Genomic DNA, 17,056 nt, shown 5'->3' on the forward strand with positions numbered 1-17,056 from the left:
AAGAGGAGACTGAGGGGTGACCTCATTCATGGTTATCAATACAGAAAGGATGAGTGTCACAGGATGGAGCCAGGCTCTTCTCGGTGACAACCAGTGATAGGACAAGGGGCAGTGGGTACAAACTGGAACACAGGAGGTTCCACTTCAATATGAGAAGAAACTTCTTCATGGTGAGGGTGCCAGAGCCTGGCCCAGGCTGCCCAGGGAGGCTGTGGAGTCTCCTTCTCTGCAGACATTCCAACCCGCCTGGACACCTTCCTGTGTCACCTCATCTGGGTGTTCCTGCTCCGGCGGGGGGATTGGACTGGGTGAGCTTTCGAGGTTCCTTCCAACCCCTGGCATCCTGTGATTCTGTGACTCATCTCCTGCCAAAGTGGAAACAAACCCTTCACCGGTCCCTCGCCGCAGGAGCCCAGCACTGCGGTGTGCCCAGCTTTGGTTGGCTTTATTCTGGCCCCCACAAGAGCAGCGTGGCTGGACCGAGCCTTGCAGATGACGGAGCAGGCGATCCTGCTCTGCAGGTGGGAGTGCTGCCTTCTGCAGCTTTGGCCCACAGCTACAGAGCAGCTTGTTCCCAAGGCAGCAACCGGTAAGATTCTGAATGACAGACACAAAATAGACGAGGCTTGGTTACATGTTTGACAAAGCTGTGATTTCACTGTAGTCCTCCAAATCCACGAGGCCTGAGCTGTCTAAGCCCAGCCCCAGTTAACCACTAATAGCAACAGCAAAGCCTAGCCTGAAAACACTCGAAAGACAGGGGTTCCAAAAGTGCTTCAAGGCAGCTGGGGACGGTGGCATGTGTGTCCTAAGACACTTAGGTGTTTCTGAAAGTCCAGGCCAGGGTTGTGCTGCTTCACCTGTCCTTGCAATTTTCAGCATGACAGTTGATTTACCTCTTATCTGCAAGGATTCATCGCAGCTTTCGGGGCTGTTTCTGTTGCAGAAAGCTACCCTTTGTTCTGCTGTGGCAGCAACAGTTTACCTTTAAAAAGTAATCACAACAATGCTGAGATAAAAATCACACCACAAACCCGAAGTACCACCACAGTATGTGGCTCTTTCAGTCCTAACTCCTCCAAGGCAGCTGACCAGATAACCACATAACAGGAGTCCCCACCCTACTACGAGCTTTGAAATACTCGGGGTGTGAAAATTTTACAAAATGTGTTTAATTCATCGCTGTGACACTCAAAAGACAACTAAATTCAAATCCAAAAGCAGAATAACTTTCATGGTCACCCATTTCATCAGCATGTGTCTGTCATGCACTGTTCTACAAGTGGCAAGACAATAACAGCCTTTTGCCTCGGTAGCTCAGCACCTTGAGCCAGCCGGTCCAAAACATCAGTCACAGGATCTGAAGTGGCATTTAGAATCACAGAACCACAGAATAGTTTGGGTTGGAAGGGACCTTCAAAGGTCATCTAGTCCAATCCCCCTGCAATAAGCAGGGACATCTTCAACTAGATCAGGTTGCTCAGAGGTTCATCCAGCCTGGTTTTGAATGTTGCCAGGGACGGGGCATCCACTGCCTCTCTGGGCAACCTGTTTAGACCGACTGAATTTGCCACTTAGTGCCTGTCGACTGAATGTTTGGGCCAATGCCCTTGCATGTGTTAGATCTGGGCTAAACACCTTAACATACATGGGATTTTTTTCTTCTTTTAGGAAAGTCAATGACAATGAATTATTCTCAAGCATCATTAAAAAAAAAAAAAAAAAAAAAAGTGATTCATAGGGTACCTGAGCTTGTACCAAGAAGCAAAGCCCCACACACTTAACACCCCAAAGGAGACCATCTCATTGGATTTGCTCTGCAGGGAGGTGTTTGCCCTGCCACTGAGCCGAGCCCTGGTAGCCCCTGCTGGCACGTAATGGAGAGAGCCCCACAGCATGTCCCACGGGCCGGTGTGAGAGATCAGACCAACAGATCAGCAAGGAGGCATCAGAACAAACGAGGGAGCACATGAGCTGCATTTCAGGCTGAAATCTCTACATCCTGAATGTAGCTTGTTTACACACCTAATGGGGAGTGATGCAGATGAGAAGTGGGATTTAAAGCCATCACAGAACCTTAAAAATAGCATAGTGAAAGTCATTGTTTCCCTTCACAATTAGGAGGACAGGAAATGAAAACGCTTGAGTGTGGAGACTTTCTGGTCCAGCCCTGAGGGAATGACCCGGAGTCATGAGAATATAGGCCAGATATTGAAGCAAAGAATGAGAAGCAGCAGGAGTCAACAGAATATAATTTGTGTGGATAGACTGTAGCAGCCTCTGCAGAAAGAATCACAAAGCATTTTATTGAGAGAATATTTTATATTGCTGTGGGCAACTGCTCATCATCCACAAGCAGAAGTGGAAAACTGCTGGTGAGACAGAACAAGGTACCTCAATGTAAACACCACCTTTGTTTCATGGTGAAAAAGGGATACAATGCAGTAGCATTTTGCTAAAATGGACGTTATTTAGGGTGATAACTGTAAGTATAGTAAGAGTTACGTGATTAAACAGAGCAAATAAAATTATATATTGTACATCACAGGGAAAATCTTTGCTGTGAATCAGACTCCTTAGGGAAGTGGAAGAAGTGGTGGTTTTAAATTGCTTGGAGTTAGAAGGGAGAAGCACTGAAGATTGTGTGGTAGAGAACACTGGTGTACGGACCAAGGGAGGAGCAAGCCCATTTCTCTTTGGAACTGAGTGTATCCCTGGATGCATTTTTGAAGGCATTAAGATGCCCATAAGGATTTTCCAGGTTGTTAATAGGCAGCGATAGCAAGTCAGAACTGAGACAATAGGAGAAAAAGGAGTTTATCACTGTAGGGTAGCGTTGAGGGTAAGACATGAAGAAAGAATGGGGCTTGGGGGAAGGAGAACCCACATTCCAGGAAGGAGTTACTGCACTTGCTGAAGGGCAGCTTCTGCTTGATGGGAAAAGTAGACAGGGACTGGGGGATGGAAGGAGAAGGAAAGAAGTCAGCTCTGAGAGGTGTATGTGGATGAGAGAGTGAAAAATCAAGACAAAGAGAAGAGAAATGAGTGAGGATGGAAAAAGGAAACACGTGTTTGTGAACAAAAATAGCTGCAGTTATAGGAAGCGTGTTGTGGAAACAGACTGCTTTTCCCAGGTGGTTAACTGTAACCAACTGTAGTCTTTGCAAGAAACATTTCCAAATTGCAGTCACAATGTCTTTGTGAAGTAGGTGAGCACTGACAGAGGAAGGAAGCAAAGACAAAAAGATTGACAGGAACAGAGGAGTCTCTGTTGGTGTGGGACTAGAAGCAGCAGCCCTCACACTCAGCCCTGAGCCAGGTTTTGCATCTCCTAGTTTGGGAACGTGCACTGTGAGTGCCCAGGCTCTGCTGGTTCATTATCAAATGCACTCGACCACTGCAAGAAATCACTGTCTAGATCAAACTTTGGAGTGCTGCCCAATGCACCCCAAAGTGTACCCTGGGCTGGACCCTTTTGAAACAAAGGGAGCAGCGTATTCGAGCAATCCCAACTGCCAGAAAGCAGAGAAGGAGTAATTCCAGACTTGAGGCTACAATGACAGGAGAAAGAGAGGACAAATACAAACTTTACTGGACAGTCGGACTTGTGGCAATTGTTGTAGCGAGATCTATGCCAACCAAGCTATGCTGGTAGCTATTCTTACCCTAGGAGGGAAATAGATGTGTATTAATCATCTCTGCATTGGTGTAACTGATAAGGTTACGGAGAGGGGAGGAAAGGTGTAAGGTGTTCCAAAATTACTATCTTCATTAAATAAAACCCCTTTTGTCTATCAAAATTACTTTCCTGGCAAAATAGTTACATTTTTAAGAACAACAACACATTTTTGAACCCTAACAATACTGATTTGTTTTAAAGCTTGTTTTCACAAAGGAGTACATTCCCCTACACCTTTATTTGCCTTCCTAGCCCGCGGTAGGTTTGGTAGGCGCCCAGTCCGTGCTGTGTTGTCAGCACAGTCGGTTGTCCCAATGTGGGTCATAACTTCATAGGCAAAGCTCAGGACTCAGATGTATCTTTTTCAGCTTTATCATTGCCTGAATCTCCATATAGTACTCCTGAGCTTCAGAATTAAAAGTCTACTGCAGAAACTTTCTCTAGTATAGAGTTGGTTAAGTTTGGCTCCAAAGACCTGAGCCGAAAATTTCGATCAAATCCTGACTTGACAGAGGCTTAGGTTTGATTTTAACTTAACAAAAGGCAAAGATTTACAGGGGTTTGCAAATATTTGAAGAGAGTAAAACTCCCTGCCAATGTCCACGTGAACAAATCTTTAGCAGTAGTAGTGAAAGAAATTAAATCACTTTTTGAGGAAGAGTAAAGCAAGACGTGAAGATTTTTTCACACAGTGTAAAGTAGGAGTGAATCTGTAACCCACTCCTGTTATTCAGAAATTATTTGGTACCACTGCATGACCATTACAAGGACTCAATCCCAGAAGTGTCTGTCAGGCACCACTATTAGTCCTTTGTGTCTTCATTTTGTGCAATCAGGAATGCTATTAATAACTGCATCTAATATATTAAACATGATTTAGAAGCTGCTTTTCCAGCTTGTTATCTCCGCTAAAATTGGTATTACAGGCATAAATAAATAGCCACTTCTAAATGATTGTAGAACATGTTATCCCAAAGGGTTCCAAACCGTTCCCAGAACACAGATGGACAGCAGGCCAGAATAGAGCGTGCTGCACAAAAGCAGGGAGAGGGAAGGAGAGAAACTTTTGACCTAAGGCCCTAGGGCCCTGGGTCAGTTCTCCTCCTCTCACAGAGCTGCATAAAGTTTCTCATGTCGATGCAGAACAAGCCTGACCTCCAGGGTGGAGGTCTTAGGTCAGTGTGAGGGGATCCTGCTGCAATTTGGACATGTTCTTCCAACGAATTCCAGGACCAGGACTCACAAGAGGCTCCTACCCTACTGACGAGTGGTTTCCGCGTAAAGCAAGACCATCAGTTCCACAAGGCCAGCTGAAACTGGTGGGGACAAACCGAGTTGCCCATTTTAAATATGTGTGTATTGTAAGTTAAGTTAAGGAACAAGTTGCTGACCATGGGCCATCTGCAGGAAGCATACTGTAGGTGACTGTAGCCTCTATCGCGATAGATTTAACAAGAAACGGTCTTTGCCAAAGCGAACATCAAACATAATGTCAGAAAATCTTCAATCTTCCCGTCTGTGACAGCAAATTGTGAGGTAGGAAAAAAAAAAAAGGAGTAAACTCCCCAGGTGTGGGCGACAGCTAATGCTGACATAGCTATAACGTAGTCAGGGGTTAAATTACAAAGTCCTTCTATATTATCACATAATTTCCCCCATTGCCCACAAACCACTTCCTTTTCTACCCATGAATTCTTCTCCATCTTCACAGCAGACAGAAGACTGGTGTCTGTGTCAGGCAAGCATGAAGTTGGTTGCTGTAACTTTTTGTGTCCTCTGCTTTCAGTTTGAAGCCCTGTACGGTGAGTAGCATTTTGGATTATTCTCCCTGCAGTAGATGTCTCTATGGAATATAACCCACGCAATGGCAGGAGGCAGCAAATGAGGCATAACAGCAAGGGGTTGGAGGAATAGAGGTAATTAAAGGAAACAGCTGCAGAAAGACCACTCTCAACTTTAATATCATTAAAGCTGATGGAAAGAGAATTCCTGCCAGCACAGAGCATTTGCTCTGAAACTGAAATGCACAAGTTTTTATTTTTTATATTCTTTAGCTCATCTGTTCAGCGTTACCCTCTAGCTGTAGTGTTCCAGCCAGCTTCCCTTGCTGGGCATAAGGTCTTTGGCAGCATGACGGTGAATGGCTTAATAAAGAGAAGCCAAGTTATTGATATTAAACCTGATCTTGTTTGGGAAGGGAATTTTTAGACTATGAAAAGTGTATATGGCATGGAAGAGTGGAAGATTGTTTTGGTGTGGGCTTGAAACGCAGACTGACTTAAAAGAAAGCGGAGCGTTCGTAATGCCATGTTTGAAAGGGCGTGCGGTGACAGCACTGATCTCACTCCAGCCATAAACACGGATGTAGCGTTTTACAAGATTCAGTGTTTTATCATATCTACGCAAAGTAAAATACCGGAGCTCACATTTATCTGTAGCCTCTCTGAAACCTACATATTACCAGGCCAGGATGGGGACAGAAATGCAGATAATATCTGATTAAGAAGAATCCTTTTTTCCATACATATACTGTCCAAGGATTTGGTATGATGCATCATATAAACAAAACCCGAGATTTAGTGTGCACAGTAAATAAGCACCATCTCAACATGTTCTTTGAAGGTCATGCCAAGAGCTATTGAATACATTTGCTTCTGAAATTCTGGTGATACAGGATAGGTTTCAAGTCCCTCTGTAGAATTTAACTACTCCTGAGGTTTCATACAGAATTTAAGCTTTCATTTAAATAAAGAACAGTTTCCAGCTCTTTAGGCAATGCAGATACCCTTCTGAAGGTTAACTAATACAGCAAGAGTATACTGAGGTTTCACATAGATTGAAAAGATGGGTGAAATCACAGGGAAGCAGGATTGTGATCAGTATCTCTAAAGGGACATGAGCTGCTTTTTTTCTCCTTGAAAAGTTATTCTTAAATCTACCAAGAAAAAATCCTATCAATTCTGTTAAATATTTCTCAGCTAGTCAATTTAGCAGGTATACTTGCCCAGCATGTTTTTACATGTGGCTGGAGCCATCTAAAAGGCCATTCCTTGTGGTAAGAAATAGGCTGCAATTTTAATTGTTCTATCTGATACCAGCATTTCTCCCTTTTTTCTCCCTTCCTTCAGATATGCAGGATAGAATTTGAACAGTGCCCTGGGGAGAGGAGATGGCAGGAGAAAGAATTTCTTAGGTTTTTTACCTTACGGTGCTTTCAGCATTAAAAGTACTAATTATTGCCATTCTTGCTAAAAACAAAAGGGCTGTAAAAGATCAGCTTGATATAAGACCCATTAGCATGATACTCTCATTTAAAGAACAAGCTAGCACTCCAGAGTGTGCTGCCAAGGACTATGGCAAATTTTGGGGAGTAAAAGCAGAGTAATTTCTGAGTTTGGATTTTTTTTTAACCTACTTGTGATCTACAGATAGTTTTTTCAATGTAAATAGATCACAGAAGCTGATATACATATGTATATCTGTATTATGATTTGATAACCCAGTTGTGATAAAGAAATTGCTTGTAAGAGCATGGGGCCTCCGTAGTGCCTGTAGAGGAACACAGGCAATGGGATTTTGGGGTACAGAGCTGTAGAACCCCATAGCACTTGATGCCCTTGCTATGAAACATGGCACAGGAGCCTTTGCATGCCACTGTTTGCAAAGTGTTCGCACTATTCACCCACAGCTCCTGCTGCCAATACCAGAGGAAATCATGGTCGTTTCTTAGAAGGGTGTCTGAAATATTATCAACAATGGCTGCTGCGTTGGTGGTATATTTTATATGAGTTTCTGCATTTCACAGCATATGTTATATCACAGAAATAATTCAGATTATAGATGGCTTCCTAGAGTAATTCTGCCCATTACTTCCTTTGCCCAGAAGCACTACTTTCTTCTCTTAATCCTCGATTCTTAAAAGACAGGAACATGTTAGTTTTAGGTGTATGACTAATGACACTGCATTGACAGTGTCATCATTCAGAATGCCTTGAAAGGTCAAAGCTACAGCAACTTAAAAAACTGTGCATGGTTTCATTACACACTTAGTATTAACAAAAAATATGTGTTTGTTTTAAAGGCAGGGTCTGCACTCTCCTTGCTCATCTTCAGAGGTAAACACATCCAAGCGAAATTATGCTCATCCTTTTTATCAGCTGATTAGTTTTCTGAGAGCTGAGGCAGATAAAACAAGCAGCAAGAAAACTGAACAGGAGTATTCTATCCTTCTACCCTAAGCCCCAAGTTTTAAAATCAATCAGAAGTGGTTTTTAAACTTCTGTTAGGGCCAAAATGTGTAATGGGTTGGTGATGTTTGCAAATAGCATTGCGTCTGCCGAGGAGCAACTAGAAAGCTCAAAATTGCAATCCCATTAAAATGAAAATAACCCACCTTCCATTGGCCTTCAGTGTCCAAGCACGCTATAGAAATTCCCAAACCTCTGCCAAAGTGCTTTCCCACTGCAGTAAAGATGAAATGGAGATGGAAACGTGCATGACTGTAAACACACATATACATGGAAGGTACACACACACTTTCATATTTTAACATAGCAAAACGTTACTTTCTTATACATGTTCATCTCTTGGATTCATGTCTGAACCACAATATTTGTCTTGACACTCTGTTTCACATGAGGCAAGCCAGGAACAACTCTCACAATTCCGCAGTGTGACACTGCTATGAAACAAATCAAAGATTTGTTTCCTCCCTTCTCAAAACCCTCATGTGCAATTGAATTAGCTCTTTTATAAAAAATTCCAAAAAGGAACCTTAAGGCCAAATCTAAACATTTTTACTACTGAACCAGTGAAAGTCTTCTGTTCATTTCCAACACTACCATGATGTAGTCTTTTATTCACATATTTTTGGAGGTAGTGTTAGGGAAGTTTAGGGAGTGAATCTCTGAATATCACTGGATGTTTAAACCCCAGTTTCCTATCTCCCATCCCACTAAATGTACATTTATTCTGTCTGTAGCTTGGCAAATGAAATCCCAAATGTGTCTGGCCGTTAACCACAGAGTGTTCCAGATCCATAGGATTACCCTTGGAATGAACCGGTACAAATGGGCCCAGGAGAACCGTGGGCAGGCACAGAGCGGGGGGATAAACCACATTTAGTATGCAGTGAGCGCATTCACATCGGGAGCTGATGCAGAATAGCCAGCGAGTTGGAAATTCATGTCGGATGTCACCCATTGTGGTCATCCACATAGACAATTCTGTGTTTTAATCTCAAGCAGTGTTAATCTCATTTTAAAATGTACTCCCTTTATACTATGCTAAGCATAGTCTTCTGTATGGTCACTTGTTTCAGAGGAATACTAATTGCATCACATTTACCAAAATGCTCATTCAGAGAAACACATTACTGAGTCTTTCTTGAAAATAGGCAGTTAAGGCTTCTGGGCCGAGAGGATACAAAACGATCTTTCAGCTTGCCACAAGGTCACATAAACTGCATGCTTAATGACCTCTCTCTGCCCTTTTCCATTAAAAACAAGGATTAAAACCACATTCTCTAACAAACATTTTAAATCACTCAGTATGAAAGGCCAATTTCATTAGCTAACAGCAAAGCTGAACTATTCTCAGAGACAAACAAAGAAATGAAGCTGTTGCTTTAGCACTCAGAGTAGAGTAGCCCAGTGCTATATGGCACCACTTGGCTCTGCAGCTGCCCTGCCAGAGTTCACATTTGCCTCTGCTCTCAGGTGATGGTGCTTCTCAAAATTATCAGGTCAGCTTATGTGTTCGCCATGCTCCCTAGCTTCTGCTATATCAATACACTCTTTTTTTTTCCCTTCCCTTCCTTTCCCTTCCCTTCCTTTCCCTTCCCTTCCCTTCCCAATTTGTCTGCTGTTGGGCCTAATTATAAAGGTATATGTGACCAAACTATGGGCCATCAAACTACAGAGCATTTTAAAAGACCTTTATTTCAAAGGCTGTTCTCATAGCAGCTCTTTTCTTTCACCATGCGACATACAAGTCATCGAGAACTGTTTCTTTACTTGACCTTTGCTTTCAGCTTTTCAGCCTATATACCATTGTGAGGGCTTGTGCTTTCTGTATCTGCACCTTCAGCGTATCTAGAGCTCCATTTCACTGTGGGTTGGCGAATTGTGCCTTATCTTCACACCAATGGTACAAGATGCCAAATACCTTGTCTGTTATCACACACTTTAAGTAATAGTCCTGAGAGAAGTACAGATATTAGAACTGTCACGGAATTAGATAAGGGTGTTGACTGTGCGCAGTAAACCAGGAAGAATGTGATAACCAGGAAGAGGGTAAATCAATCAAAAAGAGATAACAGTTTCTTTTGCTTTCCAACTGAGCATTGCAAAGCGTCTTCCAGAGCCCATTAGCTTATGTGTCACACTAAAAACATCTTAAACAAGTATTGTTCATTGCAATGCCCTCCCCAGTGGTGGCAACTGGGGAGCAAGAATTCAAAGAAGGAAAAAGCATGGACGCTCAAAAATCGCCCCTGTCCAGAAAGAGTTGAGAGCATACAAAGGTACCCAGACGAGAATAATCCTCTGCTCCTGTGCATATGCAGGCTGAATGTCACAGATAACAGCTGCCCTGGGAAAAAGATCTTTATACTGCGAAATCTGTGCAATACCTGGCATTGTTGGGGATCTGCTCTGTGTGGATATAGACTGCCATGGAACAGTAAGAATAGGATGGTGCATTGAAGTCTATAAATATTTGCCCTGTATTTCCTTAGTATCATAAAATATTGATGTAGAGTATATTTCAATCTAAGTAGCCACCGAAGAAACTACTCAGGCTACCAGAAAATAGGAAAAACAGATACAGGTGTACTGGTTTGGTTTGGGTTATTTTGCTTCTTGTCTGTGTACCTGTCTGTACCTTTAGTTTTATGGCACTGCAAAAATTCCAAATGAAACACTCTGAGGCTGTGCTCTGCTGCCAGTACTGACAGCCGAACCATTTCAAAGCAGTATATGCCACCAACCCAGCCGGGAAGTTTCACTCTTATTACTGCCATAGTGGGTGGTGATGGAGGCAGCAGCTTAAAAACAAATCCAGAACAATTATTAAAAATGTGCCTGTCTCCTGTAATGGAGGCTGCCTATGCACAATGGACTGAGTGAAGTTTGATAATCGTGAAGATAAAAAGTTGCTACTGGAAAAGGAACAAAACCTTATGCATCGCTTGAATCTTCTCTTGCTGTATGTATCGGAGCATCTTCCAGATATTCATCCTAGATGTGCTGTAAGAAGATGTTTTGGTGCAGCGTTGAACAGAGTGAACGCAGACCACAGTGAGCACTTTGGTCTGGAAACGAAGCATAATGCCGGCTCACTGCAGACTTGGGTTTCATGAGAATCAAAATCAAAAGTATGCTCCTTTATTTGGGGGCAGATTTCCTCAGTATTTGGGCAAAAAAATTACTTTCATCTCAGCTTCTCTTTATGAAACACATCTATTACTTTGCAGAGGTTTTTAAGAATTTGTAAATGCTACGTGTGCGATCACTATTAATTCCTGCTCAATGCATTTTCTTTCTATTTTGATTTTTATATTTTGTGCTTTTATCACATCATATGATTTTATAGTTTAGTGCAGAGAGGATCAGATAGGCTAATGATAGAAATTTGAAAATACTTTGGCATCTTAACGTTTTGTAGCTCAGCCCCTGTTCCTGCATCTCCCTCCTCTTGAATTTTAAACAGGAAACAATATTGTATTTTTCAGGAGTTGATAGCTGCTCGCCAAGACGGTGCAAAAATATAGGTAAGACACATTTGCATAATTTTGTTCATGGCTTTAAATGTCGTCCTAGAGCAGAAAATACTGCCCTTGAAGAAAAAAAGTTGTCATTTTTTTACAATACATTTTAACACATTTTTTGCCTGAGGGAGCTGACCATGCTGTTGGTTGCTGACTTGACAAAGTCAAACTTGACAAAGTCAAACTGTGAGGCAGCAGGAGGCCCTCGGTCAGTTTACTTTTTCTTCTCCAAGAAATTTGCAAAATGAGAGTTGCAGAACAACTGAGCTTTTCAAACAGTTTTTGGGAAGGTCAAATGTGATTTTTGGATTGCATGTGGGTACATGCATGAAGTGACATTTGTCCTTTACTTATGTTAGTGATAAAGGTGCTACAGCCATCTAGATAATTTGGTTTAAACTTTATATTGTGCCTCAAACCAGTATCTACTCTAGAAAGGAAAGACATGTCTTGTGGCTAATGCTCTTACGTAGGAATTTTGGGTTCACATTGCATTTTAAGTTTTCAGCTACATCATTAGGATGCAGATTATGAACCATAAAATAGAGATAATTATCATCATTTTGTCCCACCTTCTTTTGTTTATGAATAGGACAATCAATCTGAGGCAGGGATTATGTGTACACGGTTCGCTTGCTTTGTTTACACGAGTTTCTCAATATTTTAGGGATTCTTTCATTGCTATGTGAGTGACTGTGCTTATTGTTTTCATGTCTTCAGAGCAGCCTCATGTCTCCGACTCCCAGGTGATGGTGGAATTTGAAAACGGAAACTTCAAGTTCACATTCCCCAATCCCCAAAATGTGACTGAGTTCAGCATGACCCTCTTCAAAGGGCATGAAAAGAAGGAGATCTGTGCACTCCATTTAAGCGAGGAGAACACTATCCACAAGACTAATGTCACCTACTGCCAGACTAAGCATACAAATAGCAGCACCACTTTCATTCTTAAAAATCTGGAAAGAAAGCATATCAGCCTTTATACCTACTGCCTGGAGACGTTCTTACCCCCTCCTTATATAGATTGCCGGCTCAAAGAAACCTATTTGTACATCCAAGGTAAGTTTCCTTCTCTTTTCCCTCTCTTCAGTTTACTGATAAGCGGACAGTGCGCATAGCTACGCTGCAGAGAAAAATGTGACTAGAGTTTGCGCAAATATTTCCAAGATGGCTTAAAACTACTTAGCAGGGGCTGGTAACAGTGGAGCTGTGTTGTCAGACTGCTCAGCATGGCCCCTGCATATTAAAAAAAAAAAAAATCAGCTGTCAAAAATCTGTGTCAATAGTGGTAAATGGAACTCTGATGCCACACTGATGTGAAGAAGGCGATGTTCACCTCTCTGAAGCAGGCCTTCAGCTTTAGAGCCTTCCTAAAGCAGAACAGAAGACAACTGCTGAGAATTTTTGGGCATTTACTGAGAAGGGCTTGGACTAACTTCAGAAGATTTGCTGCACAGGCTTTAATCTTGAATTGCCTTTCACTCGGTGGCTCTCTGGTATTTAAGCTGAAAGACTTAGTAGTGGTTTTGCTCACACCCCTTCTTGGTTCTCCATATAGTTCAGCTGCAAGATGGTACTGCCTGTTGTCCTTCCCTTGCTACTCTTTCCTGTCTCTCAACACCAGGACTAAGCGAAGATAGAAGCTGAAACGCTAAGACTAAAATTATGTGGTTGGGTCAAATTATCTCTCAGCCCTCTCAGAACGCAAAACAGCTTCTCAGAATCAAGCTGTGACATTTTTTTTGTCTGCAGTGTTTCCCAATGTTGCCCGTTTCCATTTGTGCAGATAGCCAGATCCTCAGAGCTATTGCCAAATGTTTCATGCCCTGTATTTTCTCCCAGATCTGCACAAGGGTAATTTTGCATCCCTCAGCTTGCCTTGCTATCCAAAAATGACTGTCGAAGTCCACCCTTCTTTTGACCAGGCTGTCCTTTAAATCACCTGTGGTACACACTAAATGTAAGCTTAAGCTTTGCTCAGGTCTGAAATACCATCATGATCTCAAGCCTGGCTTTGTTATTTTTCAGTCTACAGTTTTTGCTCTGTGTACCGAGTTTCACTTCTCTTTCTGGAAAACTACAATGTTGTCTTTACTGCTGAATACACTTTTCCAAGGTGGCTTTTCACCTTAGGAAAATCCTTCTCCAGGGCTCACTTTTGCTTTTTTATTAATATGAAGCGAAGAGGGGAAAGAATTTGAAAAGTTACCTCTGGGGGGCGGGAAATGCAAATGATCAGTAACGACTTCTTTTGCCCCCGTGTCCAGATAAGGCAGACTGCATTTCACCGGGACACATGTCATGGGTCATTATTGGCCTGATCACGTTTGCCATGATTTCCTGTATCGGCTGCGTCGTAGCGTGTTGCTTAAGGAACAAGGTGAGCAAGTTTGTGAGATTCTGCACGACCTTCCTTCCAAGGGGCCTGGATGGAGAGCTTGATTTAATGAGATTTAGAGGGTGGGACACGCACATACTCACTCAGCATGGGATGTGTTTTTTGACAAAGAGACTGAGTTGTTAATTTACCACTGAAATTCAGTCACTGATGACAGCAGCTCAGATTTAATTTTTCTAAGACAGAATTGTTTATTGATTTAAGGGCTGGGAATCAAAGGAAAGAGGAGAAATGCTGCATAGGTCAGCAAAATGACTTTGGTAAGCAATTCACCTGATTGTTTTCTTCAAGAAGGGGAAACAAATAATCAGTGGAGCAATTCCAACTCTGCTGGAGCAAAACCACTTAAACAAAGAACTAGTTGGCTCAGGGGAAAAAAAAAAAAAAAAAAATTTAAAAAGGAGGCCATGGACATTAGTTATTCTTTTGGACAATGTGTGTTTTTCATTTTCAGTTTGTTTTATTCCAAGTTTTCTACATGAGTGCCTGTCTATTCTGACTTTAATACTCCCACTGAAAACAGTCAGAGGAACTGCCCTACTTGAAGAACATATGCAGGAGGGCAGAGGTAGCGACCACAAATTCAATTCATGGCATTTTCTCTGTTTGCAGAATCGCCAGTGTGAATCCAAATCCCATGAGTACAACAGTGAATACATGCCCATGGCAGCGGTGAATGAAGCTAAGAAAACAAGAATCTGAGGTTGTATTAAGCCTGGTTGTACCTCTGCTTGTATCTGTTGGAGGGACAGGGCTGCTTGCTGTGTCTCCCATTGATTCTAGGGTGGGTGACATTGTTATGATAGCTTGTTCATGGAGTTCATGCTGCCATGTGGCAGGAAGGTGAAATGAAAAGCAAAATCTCCATGAAGTTTTTGAATTGGAATGGTGGGCTGGCTCCTAGAAATGCAACTGCTTCACGTCAGTGCAAAGTAATGATCTTATGCTTGAGGACGAGATGTGAAACTATTCCATTCAGATTCTTCAGATGACGCGTGGTACCCAAAATCTCTCTGGGAAAGTGATTTGTTAGGTTTACTGACTGTAACTGGCTAAGGGCAAATAAACTTTAGAGGATGAGGAACTTCCTAACTACTTAAGCCCTTGCATAGTAGCCAGAAGCAGTTTGGGATACAGAATGGAAGCAGAATTCGGACTGATTCAGAGGTAGGGGGATTGCATGTAACTAATTCTCCATTCCTATTCCAGGCGTAAGATGCTTGTGGCATGGAAATTCTGGTAGCAGAGGTTTCCAGCTACTTGAATCTGGACGATGGGAAATGGGCATCTCCTCACCTTTCCCAGCCTCCCTGAGCTCTCGTGATGGGCCTGTGCTTGGTCCTGAGACACCCGCCGCCGTCCTGTTGTGAGCTGTGTTTTGCTCTAGCCTTGTGTGTTCAGTGGCATGCTGCCTGATCCACTGACTGACTTGTACTATGTGTTAAAAACGTCAGCTTTTAGTTGAAGAAAATGTAGTGAGTTTGCTTGAGAGTAGATTCCTGTAGTGCAGCTACAGAGGGAACTTTCATTTTCCACAGTCTCCTTTATGATAAACTTTCCACTGGGGACAAATAAAAATGACTACCTCCAATGGCAATCCTTGTGGCACAGCCATGAAGCACTGTTGATGTATTGCACATCCCCTTTTGTTAGGGCTAGTTTAGCCCTAGATTCACTGTCAGACTTCTTAGCTCCACACTGGGAGAATGACACAGGACCACATCAGCGTTTCTTGTATTTGTTCAAATGTCCTATTCACATGTCTTGCAGCACAAATACAACGTGGTCCATAAGGCCAGTGCATTCACGGACTCGGCATTGCAATCTTCTTCCTCTTGTGGTTGGACATGAAACCTTTACCACTTCCCCAGTGGGTTCAGGGGTTACTAGACCTGCCTCAAATCACACTGAGCCTTCATTATAAATGAAAACGATCAATCCATGCTCCCTGTGAAATCCAGCAAAACTCTGACCATAAACAACCAAGTGGGACTCCAGCCTGGTTATATTGCCAGACACCATTCAGCTGCTGGAAGCAGAGTGGTGCATTGATTCTGAGGCTCTCTGCAATTTATTGAAAAACCAAATACCCATCAGAGGACACTATTGTGAAAGATACACAGCCTGCTTGTCTGGCAAACACAAGGCTGGTTTCAAATCTGAGAGGGCAAACGGGGACTGTCAGGCATGAAGGGGACATAAGCTGGTGTGTCAAGAACAGGGTTTTCCCTCAGCGAACACCTTAATACATAAGAGTATTGCAGAGAGAAGGTGCAAGTTGTTAAAAATGACATTAAGCAAAGGGGAAATGAGTAAAGCACCAAATGAAGTGGGGACTGCCACTTTCACAGCAGGTTCCCTGCTTAGATAACCAGCTCCTGGGCATGCTGGAACATTATATTCTTTCTTGTCGTTCTGCCACATAACTTTTGCCCCAGCAAACAAACCCCTCCTCTGTACATCCACAAATACACTGATCTCACCATTTTAAAAAGTATTGGTGAAATAATTGCCTTTGAAAAGAATTGGTGAAGATAGCTACCCTCTACTGCCTGTGAGAAATGCTGGATTAAGGATCCCATGTAAGAGTGTAGAATCCTATCCCCTGGAACCTTTCACCAGACTGAGAAGGAATTTCAAGGAATAAAGAGTTTCTGAAAGAAGGGAAAACTTGAAGTTTGCCTTGAGATGGTGCTGGATAAAGGACAAATGATGAAAGTCTGTACGAGGTAGTTCAAAATACATGCGTTCTACTCTGGAGAGAGAAATGATTTCTACTCATTGTAACAATGCTCTTGGAAGTCTCAAGTTCCATCACTGCTTTCTTTTTAGGAAAAGATTTTTATTCTTAATAAAACATTTTTCTATTATGCCACGTGTCCATAGCAAAGCTCATGCATGCATACGTGTAGCGTCAAAGAAACAAGCTCTGTAAAATCCACAGAGCAATGAGGAGAGAGTACAGGGCAGTTTATACCTGTACAGCATCTTTGTGGGAAATAGGAAAATGACTAAGTGAAAAAAAAAAAGTTTAAGAAGTTAAAACCAAAATTCTGGATCTGTTTCTATGCAGTGACACTATGACACTGTTCGGATCTGTTAGTTTCCTTTTTTTTTTCCTGAGAAAGTATTCTTTCTTATTGTGCCATCTCTTCTTCCTTTCTTTTAATCACTTCTGCAAGATACAAATAATATTCAGGATTATTTGGGA

General features: G+C 42.3%; 1 protein-coding gene across 1 annotated transcript; it reads left to right on the plus strand.

The window, feature by feature from the left end:
* Positions 1-5,386: 5,386 nt before the first annotated feature.
* LOC135990495 (inducible T-cell costimulator-like) lies at positions 5,387-14,547 on the plus strand. The gene is made up of 5 exons (XM_065638209.1): positions 5,387-5,481; positions 11,412-11,450; positions 12,168-12,506; positions 13,715-13,827; positions 14,458-14,547. The coding sequence occupies exons 1-5, from the start codon at positions 5,424-5,426 to the stop codon at positions 14,545-14,547; spliced, it is 639 nt and encodes a 212-aa protein (XP_065494281.1). The 5' UTR covers positions 5,387-5,423.
* The last annotated feature ends 2,509 nt before the right edge of the window (positions 14,548-17,056 follow it).

The sequence above is a fragment of the Caloenas nicobarica genome, chromosome 6 (assembly GCF_036013445.1).
Source record: "Caloenas nicobarica isolate bCalNic1 chromosome 6, bCalNic1.hap1, whole genome shotgun sequence".
Classification (NCBI taxonomy): domain Eukaryota; kingdom Metazoa; phylum Chordata; class Aves; order Columbiformes; family Columbidae; genus Caloenas; species Caloenas nicobarica.